Source organism: Kogia breviceps, chromosome 19 (genome assembly GCF_026419965.1).
Source record: "Kogia breviceps isolate mKogBre1 chromosome 19, mKogBre1 haplotype 1, whole genome shotgun sequence".
NCBI classification, from domain to species: Eukaryota; Metazoa; Chordata; class Mammalia; order Artiodactyla; family Physeteridae; genus Kogia; species Kogia breviceps.
The window spans coordinates 11353234-11376114 of NC_081328.1; the positions used below are offsets into that span (position 1 = coordinate 11353234).

The 22881-nt window shown below is 49.2% G+C and overlaps 2 protein-coding genes across 7 annotated transcripts in view; both read left to right on the top strand.

The window, feature by feature from the left end:
• Nucleotides 1–24: 24 nt before the first annotated feature.
• SHPK (sedoheptulokinase) lies at nucleotides 25–21722 on the top strand. Of its 5 annotated transcripts, none has more exons than XM_067022026.1 (8): nucleotides 41–273; nucleotides 3684–3825; nucleotides 9287–9470; nucleotides 10000–10152; nucleotides 11421–11596; nucleotides 15317–15517; nucleotides 17509–17813; nucleotides 21463–21722. In XM_067022026.1, the coding sequence occupies exons 1-8, from the start codon at nucleotides 106–108 to the stop codon at nucleotides 21532–21534; spliced, it is 1401 nt and encodes a 466-aa protein (XP_066878127.1). In that variant the 5' UTR covers nucleotides 41–105; the 3' UTR covers nucleotides 21535–21722. The 5 variants fall into 5 exon arrangements, with proteins under 5 accessions (XP_066878128.1, XP_058902720.1, XP_066878127.1 ...); XM_059046740.2 differs by having other exon boundaries at nucleotides 17509–17798; XM_067022028.1 differs by lacking the exon at nucleotides 21463–21722 and adding an exon at nucleotides 718–1003 and having other exon boundaries at nucleotides 229–273; nucleotides 17509–19945.
• Nucleotides 21672–22881, top strand: part of TRPV1 (transient receptor potential cation channel subfamily V member 1) — a 31862-nt gene continuing 30652 nt past the window's right edge. Inside the window, exon 1 of one of the 2 annotated variants that reach the window (XM_059046681.2) lies at nucleotides 21672–21963. The gene's annotated coding sequence lies outside the window, so the exon portion shown is untranslated. The remainder of the gene's footprint in view (nucleotides 21964–22881) is intronic. The other variant, XM_067022025.1, reaches the window with a different exon arrangement.

Genomic DNA, 22881 nt, shown 5'->3' on the forward strand with positions numbered 1-22881 from the left:
TTGAGCGTGGCTGGAAAGATTGGCAGGCGAGGCCCCGCCTCGGCGCCTCTGTCCCGGGTGAAGTGTGCTGGAAGGGGCGACCCGGCCCCAGATTCAATCGCTGTCATGGCTGCACGGTCTGTCACTCTCGGCATCGACCTGGGCACCACGTCTGTGAAGGCGGCCCTGGTGGAGGCCGCGCGCGGCGACCCTTCCGGGTTCGTGGTACTGGCGAGCTGTGCCCGGCCTACGCGTGCCGAGACGGCGGCCCAGAGCGCGGCGGCGGGGCCCCAGGTGAGGCAGCGCCCTGGAGCCTCGCCGCCTCCAGGAGCCTCCAGACACCCTCTTCCTCCTCAGAGAAGTCTCCCTGACTGCTCCAGCCTGCCTGATCTCTGCCTGCCCGCTGCAACTCCCTCGATCCGATAGATCTCCTCCCAGGAGCTTTCCCACCTGCTGGCACCGATCTCCCCACTCTCGGGCCTTCTTTGGGAGCCTTGACCTTGGCACTATATCCCCGTGCTCTCTGCCCTCCACTTTCTGTATCCTGACCTGCAGGAAATTGCTCTCCTGCATATGGAGCGATCTCAGGCCGCCTTCTCATTCTTGCGGCTCTCTACTCCTCATATCTGCAGATGTCCTCAAATTCAGGATTCAGCTTGTTCCCTAGGGCGGTGTCGGGGTTTTCCTTGAGAAATCAGACGCAAAATCCAGCGTAACCTGCCCCTCTCTCACCCGCAGGAGTGGATTGTGGGTGGAGGAACTGAAACACTTGGACAGCAAAAGTCCCCTGGCCCCAAAGGCTGAGACACCTTGGAAGAAAGACGTCAGGACAGATAGACATTGAGAGATACCTCAATTAAAATTTAGGAGAAGGTCAGATTGATAATTCTACACGAAAACTAGTGTTTTGTGAAAGCTACAAGATAGAAATGGAGAATTTCACCACAGTGGGCTCAATTTCAAGTTGTGGGTTCAGAAAGGATGTCAATCCTCAGAGATGGATTCCATTAATTCCCTGAAAAAGGTAACTCTATGTTCAGTTCATTGATAATAGAAATTAATATCAAGGAACTTTCTGTGTATCCTCATGACTTTTTTTTTTTCCCTGGATCTCAGCTTGTTCTTATAATTGAAATAGATGACCTCTATGGCCCCTTCCAGCCACAAACCTCGATTTTCTGAGCCAAACCCCACTCCCAATAGCTTTGTTTTTCACAGGCTCTTGCCACATACCTGGACCCAGTCCTTTAGGGTTCAGAGTCCATCTTGCTCAGAAGCACTTCAGAGGATAAAGATTTCAGGAGCACTTCGCATTTTCATAGAGCCTTTCAAAATTAGTTTGGTTGGGGCATCAGGACATTTTAGAATGATTATCTCACTTCATGGACCATGGAGTGGAGGCAAAGTCAGCTCTGACCCTGTGGGGGTAAGCAGCAGAAGTGAGATTACAGGGGTGGGTTTTTTAGGCAGTGCCCTTTTCTCTAGAAATAGGGCCGCTTCTTGAAAACTACTTTCCCCACTTCCCCCAGTGTCCGGCACAGTGTTCTGTGTTTACAGGCACGCCCAGTGCTCCACACCTGCCTAAGGAGGGGTTTAGGGGAGGCCAGTAATAGCCCCCCTTGCATCCTCCTCATGTGTGTTGTGCTCCGGGACAAACAGCCTTTTTGTAATTTCACCTATAGCAGGATTTCTTCACCTTGGCACTGTTGGTATTTGGAGGTTGGATGATTCTTTGTTGTGGGGTGCTGTCCTGTGCGTTGTAGGATGTTCAGCAATGTCCCTGGCCTCTAACCCACTGCATGCCAGTAGAACCCTCCTCCCCAGCTGAGACACCCAAAAATGTCTCCATATTGCCAAATGCCCCTGAGGGGACAAAATTCACCCCTGGGGTAAACACTACTGATCTATAGAAACACCTGGTGGCTCTGTTCTTTCCTCATGTCCATATTTCTCACTCTTTAGAAGCATTGTGTACTCCACGGTCAAGTCTGGCATCTATGTGGAAGGTCAGACTTTTAGCTCTTTGCAACTTTAAAATACCAAGATTTTCGAGGGAAGCTCTGTGACCCTTTCTGTGTTATGAATTTTACCTCTCTGGGCCTCAGTTTCCCCATCTGTAAAAAGGGGTGTGGGGGAGGAGGGTTGAACAAGTTCCTAAATTCTTTTTTCAAATCTGAATTTCTGGCATTTGATCTGAATGTAGACCACTTGATATTCTGAATCAAGGAATGGGGGCAGTGCCTTTCCTGTGGCATTGTGGGTGTATCCACGGTCTGTCCAAGAACTGCTCCTCCATCACACTCACCACTAAAACTCCCCCCACACTGAGTGCCTCCTTGTCTTCACTGCCCTCTGGCCTGTTTCACTCCTCCACTGTCCTTACCTACACAACTCACCCACCCTAGGCCCATTTTAAATAGCAGCTCCTCTGTCCTGCGTTCATGTACCATCTGGGTTCACGCCACGTGGGAACTCTTTAAACCAGCACCGTCCAGTGGAAATGTGAGCCACACGTGTAATTTTCAACTTTCTGGTAGCCATATCCAAAAATAGTAAAAAGGAACCGTAAAATTAAGTTTCATTGCTTGTTTTTTTAACCCAATGGATCCAAACATATCATTTCCATATGTAATAATCGATATAGAATTATTAATGAGATATTGTGCATTTTCTTCATGCTAAGTCTGAAATCTGGTATGTAGATTTCAATTCAGACTAGCTGTGTGTAGCTGATGACTGGCGTGTTGGACAGGGCAGGTGTAAACAAATGCCTCTTCCCTGCTTCCTTCTTTCTTTGCCCGCTGTCTTATTTCTTCCCTCCCGGGGGATCATGCATAGCCATGCATCTCCTCTCTGCCCCATCTTTTACTGCCTGCTCAGTTCTACTGTAGTCTCTCCTGCTTAAAGAGTCTTGTTAGGATGTAGGGTTGCCTCCTCAACAAAATGCTCCATGCTCCCTCTCCTCTCCTTCCCCAACCCTACCCCTCCTCACCTTTCTTCTTTCTACTCCTTCCATCATGTTTGTTTGGAGCCAAGAACTGCCACAGCCCAAGGCCAGCCGGCTGACAAACGAAGGGTTAACTCCAAGGAGGGGAGGCGTGCACTGCCCCCACCCCTGGAACAAATGCAAGCCCTCAGGGCATTCAGGAAATGTTTGCCAGATGGATGAACTGAGGCAAACACTAGGGCTGGTCCTCAGGTGCTTTAGTCCAGGAAGCCTTTCTCGCCTACACCTTTCCTGCTGGGTTCCTCCCTGCTGTGTTCCATCCCTCTTCTACCCCAGTGCTCCATGTGCCTTGCCAAAGACCTTTGCCTTATGTCTCCCTGCAGCATGGTCTTTCTTGTGTTTTCCTGTCCTGCTGGACGGTAAGCACCTGTAGGGCAGGGCAGTGCTTTTCTCAGCTCAGACCCTTCCACAGCGGGGGGCAGAGCCCAGGCCACTGGCTGAACTTAACCCACAGAGGCGCCTCATCTGTGAAGGGAGAAGTGGGACCTCGCCCACCACGTTCCTACTCCAGGCCCCGCTGGAGGTGGTGGAGAACCGTGAGGCCCACATCCCCTCCCTGAGGCCTCTCAGCAGGTCCTGGAAGTGACCTCGGTGGGATTAGGTGGGCAGCCACCACCCAGGGAGTCCCTGACTCCTCTGCCCTCCTTTCCCTGCCTGTGTGTGTACCTCTGTCCAACGTATCCTCTTCTGTTTCCAGGGGCAAGAGCAGGATGTGAGGAGAATCGTCCAGGCCCTCCACGAGTGCCTTGCTGCCCTTCCCCGGCAGCAGCTCTGCAAGGTCTGTGGCATCGGAGTGTCAGGACAGATGCATGGAGTCATGTTCTGGAAAACAGACCAAGGTATGCTGAGCTTGGGGGTGATCACGTGCTGTTAACAGTCACCCTGTGATCTCAGGTGGCCTCAGCCTGCAGCGGCTTGAAGCAGGATTTTGGTTCCCCTGGCCAGCGACTGAAGTCAGGCTGCAGCAGTGAGAGTGCTGAATCCTAGCCACTAGGCCACCAGGGACCAGCAGCCAGTGATAAGGCTCTAGCCCGTCAGCTTTGTAGAAATAAATTTCCACAAAGAGACAGAAAGTAGTGAAACAAGTAAAGTGTTTATTAGGAGGAAAAAGGGTACGTGTGGATAGACACACAGGCAGGCTCAGAGGGGCAGAGGCTCTCAGAGGCTCACGCCCTCGTGGTAGTTTGAGTCACTTATATGGGGCATCTCTTCTGAGTTTCCCTTGGCCAATCATCTTGCTTTGCTTGGCTCTGAGTCCGTATTTGGTTATCTCAGGGTCCTCCCCTGTGTGTGCGCACATCTCTTAGCCAAGATGGATTCTAGCAAAGAGGCCTATGGGTAGGTTGACATCACGTACTATGGAGTGGCACCCCTTCCCTGTTTGACCCCCGAGGAGCCTTTCTCTGCATGTGTAGTTGGGAAGGGCTCCTTGATCTCGAGAATGAGGAATATGTGGTCTCTTTATCTTTTATCTGGGCAGCCATCAACTCTTCTTTGCTCCGCTATTGCCTTCATCTTGGAGAATCTGTCCACAGGGGACAGACTGCAGCTGCTCAGCCTGGGGCCCGTCTATCTCCTGCCTCACCTGGAACCAGAAAAGGGCCGCCAAGGGCTCTCTGTGAAGGGTCACGTTAGTCTGCTGCCTCTTGCATTTTGTGTACATCCTGTCCTGGTCAAAGGATGTAATGAAGTGAACTGTCCACTCACACATTATTCATGAACAGGGAGAGGGAGAAGGGTGAGTTCTCTCTGATTCTCTGTTGGATTCAGTGGAGTGGATTTTCCACAGCCTTCTCTTTCTCTGTGCCAGTGTCTTGGAGCATCAGTGCCAACAACCAAGAGATTAGCGTAGCTGTAGGTTCCAAGACGCAGAGGAAACTCTTCTGGATTTAGGCATAGTTTTTGTTGTTTAACATAAGCACAGATATCTGTGATTTTTCAATTCCGGGGCACATCCTTTTCATGGGCACAGTTGCTAAGCATCATTTAGTTGGTCGTCTTCTTTCAGGAGGTCTGCCACAGTGCAGAGGTGGGTGGCCTGTTCTGTTTGGCCTCTAGGAGGAGTATTAAGCCAGCAAAACAGCAGTGAGCACTTTGCATGCCAGGTGCTGAGCTAAGTATGTTACCTGTGTGACCTCATTGAATTTTCCCAACACCCTTATGACGTGGGTTACATTACTCTCCCTCTTGTGCAGATGAGACCTGGAGGTTCAGAGAGGATAAAATAATATGCTCAGGGTCATGTGGCAGCAAGTAGCAACTCCAGCTTTTCTTTTTTAATTAATTAATTAATTAATTAATTAATTTTTATTTTTGGCTGCATTGGGTCTTTGTTGCTGCGTGTGGGCTTTCTCTGGTTGCGGCAAGCGGGAACTTCTCTTGTTGTGGAGCATGGGCTCTAGGAGCGTGGGCTTCAGTAGCTGCAGCACGCAGGCTCAGTAGTTGTGGCTCGAGGGCTTAGTTACTCCACGGTATGTGGGATCTTCCCGGACCAGGGCTCGAACCCGTGTCCCCTGCATTGGCAGGCAGAGTCTTAACCACTGCGCCACCAAGGAAGTCCCGTGACTCCAGCTTTTGAACTCAAGTCTGTCTGACTTCAGACACTGAACTTTGAAAGTCTCCTAGGAGGACCGGAGTCACAGGAGGACGCACTAGCTCAATGAAGGGAGGAATTTCCCAACAGAATGTCCAAGGAAGGATTAGGTTCCTTTAGGAAGTTGTGATCTCCTGTTATGGCAAGTGTTAAAAAAAATTTTTTTTTAATTACAGAAAGTTTGACATAGACATAAAAGTAGGGAGAACAGCATTATGAACTGACACATACCCATCACCCAGCTTCAAAACTATCAACTTTTTACTGCAGGTGTTTTAAGCATAGTATGGATGGCTACTTTGTGGGGTGGAGGCTGTAGCTGAGGAGGTAGGACATTGGATTCACCCTTCCTCTGCCTAGAAATCAGTGATTCCGATTCTCCTGGGCCAAGTGAGTGGTGGCTTGCCTCGGGTCTGGTGGTGCATCCTTTGATCAGTCCCCGGGGGGGGGGGGGGCCTGGGTGACTGCAGAAGCCCACCCAGGCTCTCCCCTACCTCCTTTCCCTTTGTCTGCCTGTCATCAGGCCAGCTGGGACCACAGGAACTGCTCAGCTCCAATCACCAGCAGGAGCCAAAGTCCAGTTCTGGTGTTAGAGCTGAACTCTCAGGGGGAGTCTAGGTTGTAAAAGTTTTTAAACTCCTTAATTTTGCATTAACGAGAATAAACGTCCTTTTAATACCAAAGCCCTTCCCAAAGAGGACAGCAGAGATCTAATGATTGTGCTCTGGTCACACGCCTTCCTTTCTGCTGTCTCCTGGCCTCTGTAACGACCGCACAAACCATTGCCCACATTGGTGGAGAGAGCTGCTTAATATTTCATGGAGCCCACCTGTATGCCTTCTTGTTTTGGTTTCTGTTTCTGGGAAGGAGGAGAGCCACTGTTTGACGATGATACCTGCTTAGCAGAGTGAGTGAAATCATATTTGAGATCAAGTCGTTCTGCTTTTAATAGCGGCTGTAATTCAGTTTGGTTTCAGGATCTACAATATATGAGGCTCTGTGCTGAGCCCCACGGGAGACATAGAAACGGGATGCAGCCCTCGTCTTCCACGGCGCGCTCAAGGCAGTCAACACAGACAGGCACCAGTAACCTGAGCGGAGAGCTAAGTGCTTCCACAAGGGCGCCAATTGGAGAAGAGAGGGAGTGACTAGTGTCTTCTGAGAGGCCTGTGGTTACACCAGTTTCCACATTCCATTTTCAGGCTCAGTAATAGCAGGAGAGAAGTGGGGATCATAAAATCAAGCTAAAAGGCCAGCAGCAGACAGGGAGAAATTATTCGCTAGTATATAGTAGACGAAGGACGAATATGGGTGCGTATAAAGAACAAATAACAAAGAAAGGACCAATAGCCCTGGGGAAAAATGGGCAGAGGAAACCAACCGGCTTTTCTTAGAAGAGGAAATACAAATAGCTAATAAGCATATGAAAAGATGCTCAGTGTCATTAGGGATTAGGAAAATGCAGAGGAAGAAACAACGAGATCATTTTCCACCCACCGGATTGTAAGAAAGCAGTTTGAGAATGTCAGGAGTTGGCAAAGGGGGTGGAAAATTGGGGTTTTAAAATACCACTCCTGGTAGTATATATTAGCTTGGCCGTTTCGGAGGGCAGTTTGGCAGGGTGTTAAAAGTAAGAGAGTTGCAGCAACTACAGGAAGAAAACTTCCAACTGAACTAATATGAAACCCATTTGCTAATTGCGGGGGGCGAGGATAAAGCTTTTAAATTATACACTGTAAAAATAAGTTACTATGACTCAGTGGCCCTACTACTTAAAATCTGCTCAGGAAAAGGACTTTAACATGTATATGGAAAAGAGACATAATCATGGTCACTCATGGCATCCTTGTTTATTGTAGTGAAAACTGATGTTTACCCATGGGGGAGTGGTTAAATAAATGTTGGTACCCCACGCTGTAGAATGGTATGCAGCAGTTGAAAAGAATCAGGTGCGTTCACATGTACTAATGTGGAAAGAATTCCAGGACATGTTGCTGATGATAAAAACAGCCACCAGAAAAATACATACAGTAGTAGAGTACTGTTTGTTTTTAAAAAAACAGACAAAACCAAAATAGAATAAAACCCAGCCAAACCAAAATCAGCCAAACCAAAGAGAGTATGTTGTGTGAGTATAAAAACCCAACAATGGGACTTCCCTGGTTGCCCAATGGTTAAGACTCCGCGCTTCCAGTGCAGGAGGTGCAGATTGGATCCCTGGTCAGGGAACTAAGACCCCACATGCTGCGCGGCCAAAAAATTAAAAAAAACAAAAAAACTCTACAAGTGCTAACGATGACAGGAAGGGGGCTGGGACTCTGATGGGGACGGTCCAGCAGGCCTTTTGCTTTATCCGTAATATCTGAACATTTTATATTGAGAATGCATTCACTTATCATCTGTATAATTAAACATTTTTAAAAATTATTATTTGCCAAAAAAAAGAAGAAAATGAGAGAAAGAACATCCATCAGGCCAGATTCTGGAACAGACTGTCTGGACTTGAATCCTGCCTCTACCACTTAGTAGCTATGTGATCTTTGACAAGGTTTTTAAAGCTTCTCTGAGCTTCGTGTGTCTTATGTGAAAATGGGGATAAATATCACACCTATGTTGTAAGGCTAATATGTAGATTTTAAAAATTAATATTTTTCAAGTGCTTTGAACAATACCTGGTAGATGGTAAGAACTCCGTATTTATTTTATAACACAAACAAAATAAAGATGATAGTCCTAAAAGGAAAAAGAAGAAAAAGGGTCAAAAGAGTTTTGGAAGCAGATAAAAGGGTTGAAAAAAAGGCTGCAGATGCCCAGCTTTAGGGCTGGGATAAGAATCCCAGCTTTAGGCAGAAACGTAGTTCTGCGGGTGGACCATCCCATCCCCACCTTGCTCCCCCTTCCTGGGTGAAACTTAATAAGCTTCAGGTGCATATATCTGTGACCGCTTCCCTGCTCTTCTTTTTGTTTTTAAATGATTTTTATTGGCATATAGTTGATTTACAATGTGTTAGTTTCTGCTGTACAGCAAAGTGAATCAGTTATACATATACATATGTCCAGTCTTTTTAAGATGCTTTTCCCATATAGGTCATTACAGAGGGATTGAGTAGAGCTCCCTGTGCTATACAGTAGGTCCTTTCCTTCTTTCTTTCTTTCTTTCTTTCCTTTTTTTTTTTTTTTTTTAAGGCTACGCCTTGGGGCCTGTGGAATCTTAGTTCCCTGACCAGGGATTGAACTGGACCCTCAGCAGTGAAAGCACTGAGTCCTAACCACTGGACCGCCAGGTCCTTATTAGTGAGGTCCTTATTAGTTATCTATTTTATACATAGCATTGTGTATATCTCAATCCCAATCTCCCAATTTGTCTCTCCCCCACCCCATTCCCCCCTGGTAACCATATTTGTTTTCTACATCTGTGACTCTATTTCTCTTTTGTAAATAAGTTCATTTGTACCTCTTTTTTTTTTTAAGATTCCACATATAAGTGATATCATATGATATCACTTGCCTTTCTCTGTCTGCCTTACTTCTAGGTCCATCCACTCCCTGCTCTTCGGGGTACTGGCCGGAACCCCTGAGTGTGAGTGAAGCGTCGTCCTGGGTGGTAAAGTCTGTCCTATAACCTCACTAGCAGAGTATTCTCAAGGACGTGCTGGTGCCGGTCCGTTGCTCTTTTCTCCATTTTGGGGTCATCTCCTTCGTTCCAGGTTGTGAATGGACAAAGGCGGGGGCTGCCCCTGTGTTCGAGCCCAGAGCTGTGAGCCACCTGGTGACGTGGCAGGATGGCCGGTGTGGCAGCGAGTTCCTGGCTTCCCTGCCCAGGCCGGAGTCTCATCTCAGTGTGGCCACGGGGTTTGGCTGTGCAACCATCTTCTGGCTTTTGAAACATAGGTACGGACACCTGTTCTTTGAATTGGGTGACGGATTTGCAGCCATAAGGAGCTGTACCTCTAGCTGGTCAGCATCACTCCACGTGCTAGATTGTCCCTCGGCGAGTATGGCCCAGCACAGGGTATAGTCGCAAGACTTAGACTTGGTCTACCACTGCTTCATTTTGCAGAGGGCTCTTGTTGGTTATCTGATTCTCACCTAGAGGGGGAAAGAAGAGACCCGAGAGGGCAAGGGACTTGCCAAGGATCACATGATGGGTTCACGGTGGGATCAGGGCTGCTGAGAACGCCTGATGTCCTGCTTTCCCAGGCATGGTGTGTCCTCCTCTGGGTACCCTCCCCTAAGGCTGACTCTGGCCAGCTTGGCTTGGAGGGCTTGGGAGGTTCAGCTGCTAGGGATCCACAGCCTGTGGGGTTCTGGCTGCTACTCGGCTGTGCCACGTCTAGTCCACACTGCCCACAGTTAGGTGCAGCACATGCTTTCGAGTCAACATTAAACCACATTGAATTGTTTGGGGTGTGAAAAACAGCCCAGAGTTCCTGAAGTCCTACGATGCAGCTGGTACCATCCATGACTACGTGGTGACCATGTTGTGCGGCTTGACAAGACCCCTGATGTCCGACCAGAATGCCGCGAGCTGGGGATATTTCAACACCAGGAGCCAAACCTGGAACTTGGAGATGTGAGTATAACCATGCAGGCTGGCTTGAGGGTGAAGAGCAGGATCTCTAAAGCGGGAGCGTCAGTGGGGCTTTCCCATCTGGGAATAATGGAGGATTCCACGAGGCCAAGAATCAGGTTCCAACACCCTCCAGCCCGTTCCAGTCCCCGGACATGGGTGGGCCTGACTGTAAGTGAAGTTCTTGGGGAGGGGTGCCACCCACCATGCCATGCTGCCTGCTCCTCCACTGTTGCCCAGACCTAGGGTGGGCTCCCCAGTTCTTTCTGTGCCCTGAGCCAGCCCGTAGATTCCAAAGAACAACATTCATTCTTTAACATATGTTATTTTATTTTATTTTTTTACCTTTTTATTTTATATTGGAATATAGTTGATTAACAATGTTGTGTTAGTTTCAGGTGTACAGCAGTGTGATTCAGCTATACATATACGTGTATCTGTTCTTTTTCAAATTCTTTTCCCATTTAGGTTGTTACAGAATATTGAGCAGAGTTCACTGTGCTATACAGTAGATCCTTGTGGGTTATCCATTTAAAATATAGCCGTGTGTACATGTCAATCCCAAATTCCCTACCTATCTCTTTCCCCCACCCTAATGTATTTTAAAATACGGTTAAGAAATGGAAGTAGTAGGCTTAAGGGATGCCTTTTAAGTTCCCTTTAAACAATCATTTGCCTTTTCAGGTCCAGAAGCCCAGTGCCCTATAAGTTCACTGCCTTCAGGGCCCAAATTCTGAGCTCTGTAATAAAACAAAAAGCACCTGGTAGTTCAGGTAAAGGATTTTCCAGCATGTTTTATCAAATTGGCAGCCCCGTGTTCACTAACCGCGAGTGACGGATGCATTTGGTATTCAGGAGACTAATGGGTTTGACTTTGGTTTGGCCTGTGCTAACCAGCTGTGACTTTGCTCTAAAACTCAGCTTCCTCCCTTGGCACAGTGTTTGCTCTCCCTGCAAATTCAGGAGGCTGGATGCCAATGAAATCTGCTTCTTATCCAGTCCTTTCTGACCACCTCTGCTCAAACTGGTTGCGTTCTCCTCCAAAAGGCCCATCCCAAGGTCTCGAAAGCCAGGGTTCACTCTTTAGATAACTCAAGGCTTTTCCTCATGGTTTAAAAAAAGCCAAAGAGGCCCTCTGTGAAAACACTGGATTCTGCCCTCTCTCCTTGAATGTGTATCCTATTGCGCTTTCCGTTGCTGAGTTTCCTGGAAACAACAGAAAACAGAAAACCAAGCACCAGGTAGATATGATGTCCACTTTTGGTTTGCAGACTGAGGGACGCAGGCTTTCCTGTCCACCTGCTCCCGGACGTCACCGAGCCTGGCAATGTTGCAGGCAGAACTTCCCAGACCTGGTTTGAGATCCCAAAGGGGACACAGGTGGGCGTGGCCTTGGGGGATTTGCAGGCCTCTGTCTATTCCTGTATGGCCCAAAGGACAGACGCAGGTAAGTCTGTCTTTGGTTCTCTCCTCAGACTTCTACTGGGGCCTCCTAAGCCCCAGCTCTGTGCCAGGATCTCAGGGGCACACATAGCCAGCAGTCGCAGCGCCCTCTTGACCATTAGGCTACAAACATGAAAAACACCCTCATCCCTACAGGTGAAGCCCCTGCCCCGGGAGCTTACAATTCAGCAGGGCAATTTCTGTCCTGACCACAGTCTGCGCCTTTCTTCTCTAGAGACAGGTGAGGGAAATGACTCTCTCTATTTGGCTGGTTTCTATGTGTCTCCAGGACCAAGAAAATAGATTATTATTCAATAGATGAGGGTTTTTGTTATTGTGTGTTTGTCAACGAAAGTTCCTCAGATCTGAGTAGAAAAACGCAGATGTCCCTGTATTCCCTGTAAGAGAGTCACAGTGAAGGGGAGGCAGCAATCCAGGGCAGGGGCTGGCAAAGTTTTCCTGTAAAGGGCCAGATTGTAAATATTTCAAGCTTTGTGGGCCATTTTGTTTCTATCATAACTACTTAACAGCTGTTGGGGCAGGAAAGCAGCTATAGCCAATGCATAAGTGAGTGGGTGTAGCTGTGTTCCAATAAAACTTTATTTATAGATGCTGAAATGTGAATTTCATAAGATTTTCATGTGTCATGAAATATTCTTCTCCTTTTCATTTCTTTTCAACCTTTTAAAAAGGCAAGAACACGCTACTGGGATTGTAAAATGGTGCAGTCCCTTCGGAAAACAGTCTAGCAGTTCTTCAAAAGTTAAACATGGAATTACCATGGGACCCAGCCATTCCACTCCTATGTGTACACACAAAAGAATTGAAAACACACGTCCACACAAAAAACTTGTACACAGATGTTCCTAGCAGCCTTATTCATAAGAGCCAAAATGTAGAAACAACCCAAATGCCCATCGACTGATAAATGGATTTAAAAAATGTGGTATATCCACAGAGCTAAAATGCTATGACCTGTGAATGAAAGTGAAAGGCCACGTAGTGTATTATTCCATTCCTGTGAAACGTCCAGAATAGGCAAATCCATAGAGATAGGAAGCAGATTCATGGCTGTCTAGGGCTGGGACATGGGGTTGATTGCTAACCAGTATAGGATTTCTTTCTGGAGTGGTGAAAATGCCCTAAAATTAGATCTCAGTGATGTTTGTACAACTCTCTGAATATACTAAAAAGCACAGAACTGTACACTTTAAAAGGGTGCATTTTATGGTGAATTTTCTGAATTCCATCTCAGTGAAGCTATCATTAAAAAAAAAAATGTAAAAGCCTTTCTTAGCTCCTGGGCCATACAAAAACAGATGGCAGGCTGGATATGGCCTGGGGGCTGCTGTTTGCCCCTGCTGGGGCTGGGGTAGACTTTGGGTCTGCCTGCCCAAGCAGGGTGATTGCAGGCTGTGTGTTTCATTTGGTCCTCAGGGCAGCCCGGCCTTGTTATCAAGGGGAACAGAGAAGTCATTCATCTTACTCGGATTTTCTTTGTCGTCACATCTTTTTTTCCTCCATCAGTTAGAACCATTACACTTTAACCCTGAGTTTATAAACTCTGACCAGCACTATCCTCTGAAGCAGTAGTTTACTCCTATTATATTATATTCTTAAAAAATAAAATTTCAAGTGACTTTTTGTTTCGTTTTTGGTAGTAATTCCTCTTAATTCAAGATTAGGTGAGAGGGAAAGGTGAGATTCTGCCACTTAAAAAAAAAATTGTATTGAAGTATAGTTGATTTACAATGTTGTGTTAGTTTCAGGTGTGTAACAAAATGAATCTGTTATACATATACATATATCCAGATTCTGCCACTTTTGTTTGCACAAATATGTGATAAAATCTTTTAAGGTCAAAAACCCCGTCTTTTTCTCCTGAATTTTCTCGCTGAGACCTTGTCATCATCCAAAATGAGGATGATGATGCGTTTCTCATGGGGCAGTTGTCGTGATGCACTGGGATGGTGCCTGTAAAGAGCCTGGCTCTTTCCGCCTACCTGGTAGTCTTCAGATCTTAGGCTGTTCCCTCCACAGAGAGTCATGTACCTGGATATAAATGTCCCTTCTAGATGGTGAGTGAGGGGCTGGTCAAATGGGAAGAAGCTAAGATTTAGGTTCCATGTTCACTGAGCTGGTTGTGGTCTCTGGTTCTAGACCGGGGCTGCTGGCCTGTGCTCAGCTGGGCGGTATCCATTGGCAAGGCTGGTCGGCCCCCTTCATTGACACTTCCCCCCGAGGGGATAGGTGGAGAGCATGATGCTTCTGGTTTATCGCCATGGTGAAAGGCTTGATGTGGCAGGAAGTCAAGGTTATTGACTTTCTGAGACTTGGTTTCACTCTCCTTGCCTCTGCCTCCCAGTAGGTAGGACAGTTGGATGCTGACCTCCGTTAGTTTAGCCCCAACAGACCGAGAGGAACAGGCTTTCTGGCCAGGTCTCGTGAGAAATGGAGGAGAGACTCCTGGGACAGTCTGTAGGCTCTGGCCTCCATCTAGAGGAGAAAATCATCCCCTCTGTTCTAGGTCTGGGAGCATCCCCCCTGCTGGTGGAGGGCGGTTGGAAATGAGGAGGTGGTGGTACCCACCAAAAATGAATGAAACCTCCCAAAGAATAAAACACTTGGGCTGAGGTCTGACTCTCTGTGAATAGTAGCTTATTGCCGTGTAACAAATCACTCCAATACTTAGTAGCCTAAAGCAGCAAACACTTATTATCTCACACAGTTTCTGAGAGTCAGGAGTCTAGGTGTGGCTGGATGGTCTGGCTCACGGTCCCTTGTGAGACCGCAGTCACACTGTCAGTCAGCTGGGACTGCAGTCATCCGAAGGCTTGACCGGGCTGGAGGATCCACTTCTCAGCTCACTCATGTGGCTCTTGGCAGGAGGCCTCAGCTCCTTGTAGGTGTTGGAGGATGGAGGGAATGAAAAGTACCCACCGAACTGAGAATGCATCTTGAGACTGAAAAATGAGGCAGGCAGCTCCATATAATCAATGGGTCAGTTTATTTTAGGGAAACTTACAGAGTGGGACCAGGCAGACAATGATCTGGAAGCATTGGCAGCTGCATTCTGCACCACCAAGGGAACTTTGGGACAGTTTTATAGTTAACCTAGGACGTGAGGGTGGGTGCCTGGAAACAGGACACACGCTCCTAAGTTAAGATGACTGAACGGGTAACTAGTCTCATGGGCTCTGGGAATACATCAGCAAAAGTCAGCATAGTTTGGGAACTAACAGAGCATAGAGGCCACCTGACCCTAACCGTTGTTAAACAATATCTAGTAACTACAAAGCCCTTGACGAAAGAGAAGTGATTCACCACCTAGTACAGTCCTGGGTAGGGTCAGCGGAAGGACAGGAGGGACCGTACGGGCCCAAGATGTGGTCAGTTATGCCAGCAACCATCCAGTGGGCCTCTCCATAGGGCTGCTCACGACGTGGTACCTGCCTCCCCTGGAGCAAGTGATCAAGACGGAAGCTGCAGTGCCCTTTTATGACCTGGTCTCCAGAGTCACACGCTGTCACTTCTGCTTTACTCTCTCTTCATTAGAAGCCAGTCACTGAGTCCAGCCCACACTCAGGGGGAGGGGAATTAGGCTCTTCCTCCTGAAAGGAGGAGTATCCAGGAATCCGTGGCACCCTCTCCGACCCTGTTGTGACTTGTGGCCTCTGAGTTAGCCCAACAGGCCTAACCTCTGCTTTCTTTGGACCCCTTCCAGTTCTCAACATCAGCACCTCGGTGCAGCTGGTAGCCTCCATGCCTTCAGGATTCCAGCCAGTGCAGACTCCAGACCCTGCAGCTCCGGTCGCCTACTTCCCGTACTTTGACAGGACCTACCTGGCGGTGGCAGCATCACTCAACGGGGGCAACGTGCTGGCCACGTTCGTCCACATGCTGGTCCAGTGGATGGCGGATCTAGGTAAGGGTGGCCCACACAGGGGTGTGTTCTCTGCTTGTCCTTTCTATGTGGCAGTGTCCTGGTACTGAATGTGCTGTAAGTTTCTAGATTCTTGTCTCAGACCCAGCCAGATTCTAGCACATTCCCTCTGTCCTTAGGGATCTGAGCTTGTAGCCTTCTTTCATCTTCTGAGCTGCCATCACCTACTCTCTTTTTTGAGGCGCATCTTCTCCCCTAACCTTAACTGTGGAGTATCCTAATAGTCTCCTGGCTCTCCCTGGCCCCGCTATTACCTTCTCTGTCAGTAACCTTGCATTTGAGCTTTGCCTTCTGATGGCTACAGACAGCGGAGAATCAAATGATCAAACATGAATGAGTGAAAAGACTGGTAGCACTTATTCCTGGCAAGTAGCTCCTCTCCTTCTTTCTTGGAAGGGTCCGTGGAAACTCTGATTTCTTCTTCAGGGTGGAATTGATCAGGCCTTCCTCTGCTCTGCATTTACAGTGAAAGATGTAACGTCTTTCTTCCAGGAGAGGTTCTTAGGGTAGAAATGAAATTTCTGGCCAGCTGTCCAGAAATAGGGAAATCATGCTTATCAGATGCATGGGTCACTTGTAGGAGCTCAAAATCAGGTCATTCCAGGAAACATCCGACAGAATAACTAGGTGGGGCACAGGCCACAGGGAGCATCTGGGAAGTTCATACTGGTCATGCAGACAGGTGTTGCTGACCCACGTTGGCCCTTCCAGGCTGGCTGGGGGTGTCAGGATTGCCGGTAAGTTCTGCCCCCTTGGCTGGGAATCCCTCAGGAATGCTCCATTTAAAGAACAGAACTTTGATCTTGTTTTGCCTTGAATCAAGGAAGGTTTTAAAGATGCAGAACCAGTCATCAGAACCTTCAGGCAAGACCTTTACTCAGATACTGCTTTAACTGGGTTGAGTCTGTCAACTGTTTACTGAGTTGGCTGGTGTTTCTCTTTATACAGAAGTGACTGTTTTGCTCACCCCTGAAAGAGTAGGTAATACTTAAGTTTTCTCTAAGATTTTGAAAGAGAAAAGTCTTTTGCACTGCTCATGGTTCTTATTTTGATGAAACAGAGGGTGCTTTGAAGGCTAGTAGTTTATATAACTTAACCTCCTATGAAATGTCTACATCGTTTCATTTGATTGAAAAAAATATATTTTTTTCTTTCTCATTCCTGAGGGTGTATAGTTGAGTTTGTATAAGTTAAATGTGCTGATGTTGAGACTCCGTGGGGACTTTTGGCCATACATTGGAAATACTCGTGGAGTTTTAAAAACAATGTTGATGTCCTAGTTTGAGCCCCAGAAAAGCTGATTATTTGGCTCGGGGGAGGGGAGTGGGGCCTGAGCACGGCATTTTATAAAAGTTCCTCAGGTGATTCTGATGTTCTCAAGTGTCGGTAAGCACTGATCTAGAACCTTCTACTCAAAAAGCGTGGTCCTCAGGCCAGCTGCACTGGCTTCCTCTGGGAGCTGATGACAAATGCAGAATCTCAGGCCCCACCCCAGGCACACTGAATCAGAAGCTGTGTTTTAATAAGATCCCTGAGTGATTCATATGCATATTCAACTCTGAGCTCTGGTCTAGACTGGTTGTTCGTAACCTCTGCCGAGGGGCAGGCTAGACTGTCATCAGCGCTGTGGTCCTGGGGTTCCTGTGACACTAATAACAGGCGTGATGATACTTACTGATCGGTGTGTGCATTTGGTCCACTTAGGACCAAGAGTCCCACAGCTGCGGGATGGGAAGGACTTGCAGCAGCGCCTAGGAGATCTCTCCAGAAGGTTGGGCTGGGGTCTGTAGTGAGAAAGCTGGCTGGGGTCTGGAGCACAGCACAGCTAGGCAGAATATGTAAGTCCTGAGCTGGGAAGCAGCCAGCCACAGTGAGGAGAGGCAGCAAGTCAACCTATCCTTGCCCCCTGGTAACTCTATAGCCTGCAGCGAGGGGGTGCGTGAACTCACACAGGCCTTCTCTGTCCCTGGCAGGCCTGGAGGTTGAAGAATCCACTGTGTACTCACGCATGATCCAGGCTGCTGCACGGCAGAAAGACACCTGCCTGAACATCACTCCCACAGTGCTGGGCGAGAGGCACCTGCCAGACCAGCTGGCCTCAGTGACCAGAATCTCCTCCTCTGACCTCTCCCTGGGGCACGTGACCCGGGCCCTGTGCAGAGGCATCGTTCAGAACCTGCACTCGATGCTTCCTTTCCAGCAGCTCCAAGAGTGGGGCGTGGAGCGGGTGATCGGCAGTGGAGGTGCGCTGTCCAGGAACCAGGTGCTGAAGCAAGAGGTGCAGAGGGCGTTCCCTTTCCCAGTGTCCTATGGGCAGGATGTAGACGCAGCTGTAGGGGCCGCTCTGGTTATGCTCCGGAGAAACCTTAACCAGCAGGAGTATTAGCAAACTCTTTGGCCAAAGGGCTGTTGCAAAGTTTATCTAATTAACGTTCCTCTCCTTATCTTGGGATCATGCTTCTCCTGGACAGCTCTGTGGGCCGTTTTAAGCAATGCTTGTTCTCAGGGCATCATTTTGACCAAGAACGAATCTTCAGGGCACACTCTAATAATGCAGCCAGGAGTCATCAACCAGGTCCCAAACCAGAGACTCAGCTGAGAGCTGTTTGCAAATGTAAATGTGGGAGAGACAGAGAGAAAGGGAAAGATGGGTCACATGTACTGTTGGAAGAGTCTTCCCTACTGGATTGTACCACGTGACCCTGAGGCCCCTTTCCCCATCTTGTTCTCCTCTGGCCACAGCCCGCTAGCTGGGGCAGGAGGAGACCCAAGGACAGTGACGCAGGCTGGCTGAGATAAAGATGCAGGGATCTGTGCTGGCCTTCTTGTCACGTACCTCCCCTCCAAGGAGAGCCTGCTTGGTGCCGCCATGGTTCCTCACAACGCAGCTGGCTTGGAGGCACAGAACAGAGAAGAAAACGTGGATGGCACGACCAGCCAAGGGGACAGATGCCGCATAACGCCACCATTCAGGCATGTTGTTCCCAAGAGTCCGACCAGACACCGGCAAGACTCTTTTCCAAGAGTGTGTCTGTGCAGCAGTGTGTTTTTGCCCCTGTGCGTCCCTGGGAAGCCTTCCAAGGGAAGGGATGCAGCTGCACATGCTCCTGTTGGAGAGAGAGCAGAGAGAATCCCTCGTCCCAAATGCCCCAGCTCTTCTTTCTCTTGGTGTGGGCCTTGCTGGCTCGCCATGTGTGCCTGGCTCGCAGAAACATCCCACTTGAGCCGGCATCTCTGCAGGGATCCCGGAGCATCTTAAACCTTCCCGTGGTTGGTAGGATGACCATGGAATGGCTTCCAGGAGAGGGCCACCATCGCTGTGTCTACTTCCACACTCCCAAGGGCGATCCCAGGTGGCTGACTCGCAGCAGTCATGTCTCTTTGTAAATGCCACTTTATGTGATTGTCTGAAACCCTTAATCCGCCTGGCTGTGCTGATTGAATTTCAGATACTAAAGTTCATTCTTCCAGAGCCTTGTCCCTTTAGTAAAACACACCTCTCTGCGTTGGGAAGACTGTCAATCTGGCACTGCCGCAGAGCTGGGTTTGGGAGGTTGGCCATAGCTGTGGGGATCATCTGTAGGTTGTCCTTGCAGAAGCCCTGCCTGCCCCGTGGTTCTGCCGGGACAAGCAGCTGCAGATCACTCAGGAACGTCACGTAATTGTTCTCTCGGCCAGAATGAGTCGACACCATCATTTTGAGAGAGAAGTCACCTAGGGATGGGCCAAAGGATAGCAGAGAACCCTGTCCATCAGGAGGAGCTGGCCCTCCGATGTCAGGGAGGCAGCCTGTCTTGCATTCCCAGGATGCTGTGGGTGGAGTCTAAATATAAATTAGGAGCTGGGTAGGTATCCTGCAGAGCACCATAACTCTCTGTCCCCCTTCCACATGTCCACTCTACCTCTGAGGGCTACGCCTTACACGGTCCAAGCTTGCTAGCTGGTAGTCCTGTTGTCATTTCTATTGCACTTGGCCTGGAGCCTCTGCAGGGGTTTGAGTACAGCTGCCAGGGCCTCATTTCTCCAGCCTGAAGTCACAAAACACTCGTTGCTTCTGCTCTCGTTCTCAGGACGTGCCATCCTGATCCTCAGATGAGGAACTGGGTCATTAGGGCTGTTTGCCAATATCCTGATCTTAAGCACATGGAAGGCTGACACCTTCCCACCTGATTTGCTTTGGCCAGTAAAACGTCAACAGAGGTTTGTCGCCTCCAGGCAGAAGCCCTTTGGAGCCAACGTGAGATTTGCCATACTCTGTTCCCTTTGCTGTAAGTGACCTGGGCTGTACCAGAGAGGAGGCTCTGCTGCCCTGGGTCCCCCACGAGGGCAATGTGGTGTAGAGCCCTCACCAAACAGCGAGTGACTCATAGTGTGACTGAGAAATAAACCTTTGATGTTTGATGCTACTGAGATTTGGGAGCTGTTTGTTACCACAGGATAACTTAGTTCATCCTGACTGCTACAGCCGTGGTAGACACTGTGCCTGAGAAGTCCCAGCATAGACCCAGGTGAATCATATTTATGAAGCATCTACTAGGAGCTGGGTGTTCTATCAGGCACGGTGATGTACTGTTGAACTCCCATCACTGGGGGATGAAATAAACGCTGTAACAGATTTACCCACACGCCCAGAAGGGAGGAGCAATTCATTCTTCATGTAAAAAGCGACATCGAAAAACTAAACGTTGGAGAGTTTCAGTCCATTGCTACTAACAAGAATTAGCGTTTTTTGAGTACCTACAATGGACTAGAAGCTAATCTGGACTCTACTTGTTTGAACTCATTTGATCTTCACAGTAATCCTAGAAGGATTATGTGAAATCCCCATTTCACAGATGAGGAAACCGAAACACAAAAACGTTAAGTGACTTAATGTAAGATCACGACTGTAGGATTCCAAACCCAGAGCCCGCTTTCTTTGGCATTCTAAGCAGCGAGGTCAGGTTAGGCGTGGGTGTTTATGTTAAAGTGATTGGCCTGACCAGGGTGTGTGAATTGTCTGGCGTCGCTTGGTCACAGGGCAGGTGCAAGGGTGTCGTGGGAGTGGTGGCTGGAAATGTTGGGGAGACGGGGAAGGGTGGTGGATGCCAGAGAGTTTGGACTTTCTCCTGTGGGCAGCGGAGGGGAGGGAGGGGGTTGGGGATTCTTGGGCTTTGGGAGAATGGCTGGCAGCGTGTATTCTGGATTGGAGGATGAATGTTAGGAGATGGGTCCCAATTAGAGGAACCTAGAAAACAGCCTGTGAGAGACGGTGAGGCTGGAACCAGCCAGGGTCAGAGGAGTGAACGCCAGCCCTCCCGCTCTCTCACCTGTCCTGGCCACACACACCATCCTTTGGCCTTTGACTACATACATATGATGTTTACGTGGCTTTCATGTTCTGTTTTCCTTTTCTTCTCAAGTGGACTGAAAGCTCCTTGGGGGCAGGGTCCCTATTAGGTGCTCTCTGCCCCGTCCTCCTCCTGCATCTGAACTTGGGCTGATGTCCACCTCACAAGGCAGAACCCCACACCTTGTCCAGGGCCTGACTCTGATGCCACCCGCCAGCTGCAGTCCCCCTGCAACATATCTGCCATCGGATTACAACTGCATCCGGGACCTCGCTCAGTGTTTGCTGTTGGCACGGCCTGTTGGCTCCTGGTTTGTGTCTGCTACAGGGAGCCCCACCCTGTAAGCGTCAGAGAGAGCCTAGCAGGTCTCCCTCCTTATCCATCCCAGCCTCCTGGAGGGCAGAGACCACCCTATTCACCCTACCCACCGCTCTGGGTTCGCAAAGTGCACAGTGGGCTTCAGGAAAGAGGCCTGACCACTTCTCAGGCAGGATTAGATAAATCGGCCACATATTGGAAAGAGAGATGTTCTTGGTATAGAGATGCTCATTGCATGACTCATGAACATTAAGGAAATCTTGTGTTTTTTTTCATCAGAAAACGATTAGTCACCACCTCGAGCTAATGGCCGGATACAGTTCAGCAGTCAGCAGATGTGAGCTGAAATAATGAGGAGATGTACAACCCCCCAGACCTGCCTGGAGACGTACCAGCTCACAGAGCCCATTCCCATCCCTATCCTTGCTAATCCCCGGCAAAGCCCCTGAGAGCAGGCCGGGCAGGTGCTCTCACCTGTTTTGCGGGTGAAGAAGCAGGCCTGGAGCTTCAGCCACCGCCCAAGTTCATGCAGCTGGCGTCGGACACAGCTGGGCCTCCTCACTCCTGCTGCCAATTTCTGCCTGCACCCCGCCAACCACTTCTCACTCTGTTCTGGTCCCTCTCTGGGTCCCAGCTCTGCAGAGCAGGGCTCAGCCACGGGGTGCCGAGTGGATGTCGGCTCCCCCGCCCCCGCCGCCCAGCTCAGATGGCCAGCTCATCTGCTCCTGCAGCACACAGACCCCTCTCACAGAGCCCTCTCCTCCACGGGAGCTGACTCATGTGAGTACCGATGACACTGATGCATAGACCAAATGCGAAAGGGAAAGTAGTGTTCTTCCAGGTTTGCTGTTTTCCATCTGAATCTTGGACCCCTGAAGCCATTTAAAATGGGGGAGGCAAGACGCATAAGTCAGGACAAGATTTAGACATCCCAGTGCAAGATTTAGAAAGCTCAAGACAAGACTAGCAGTGTTGTCACTGTGCTTGGCGGCGGGGTGGGCGTTACGGGCACCTGCGGTCGTGCCTTCACCGGTCTCCGTGGCGCTGGGTCTAGCACGGCCTGCTTCCCGCCAGGTTCCTCCCGAGGTGGCAGGATGAGTGTTCCCGACTTTGGTAATCAGCCTTTTGCAGCACATGAGAGTTTGCTGGGTTTCTAGCTGTGCCAGAAAGTCTGGCTTCCAATCTGAGAAGAACCGAGGCGGATGAAAAAGCTCTATTAGGCTCCCATTGCCAGGGTCAGTGTGCCCCATGGTGGTAAAACAGAGAGAGAGAGAGAGAGAGAGAGAGACCTGTGGCCATTATTGACGTTAGCAGTTTTAGCCTAGGTCACACCAGACGGGGCCCAACCACCTGCTGTGAGACCCCCAGCACCTCCCCGTGCTGCCTCTGGTACCCATCAGAGCTCGGAGGGAGGGCCCCCTCCCAGAAGTCATCATTAGCACATGATCTACTTACAAGGAGTTCTAACGGGCACATCATTACATAGATCCAAGAACACAGTGTTTCAAATTACGTCCCAGACACCACACTGCTGGTGGTGAGGCCCAGCCCTGAAGTCCTGTCCCAAATACTGTTTTCTGAACTTTAGTGGAAGCACTCAGGGCAGCGGCTGTTCAGGTAAAGCCGGGCCAGCATGCACCTCTGGGAAAGGCACGGAGCTAGGCTTGGAGAAGGGAAACGGAGGGCGCCAGAGCCTGT

Coding starts and splice junctions, on each gene's coding strand:
- SHPK (XM_059046737.2), top strand. CDS start 106: ATGGCTGCACGGTCTGTCACTCTCGGCATCGACCTGGGCACCACGTCT. Junction 3,826..9,286: donor GTTCTGGAAAACAGACCAAG/GTATGCTGAGCT, acceptor CCTTCGTTCCAG/GTTGTGAATGGACAAAGGCG. Junction 9,471..9,999: donor TTCTGGCTTTTGAAACATAG/GTACGGACACCT, acceptor TGTGAAAAACAG/CCCAGAGTTCCTGAAGTCCT.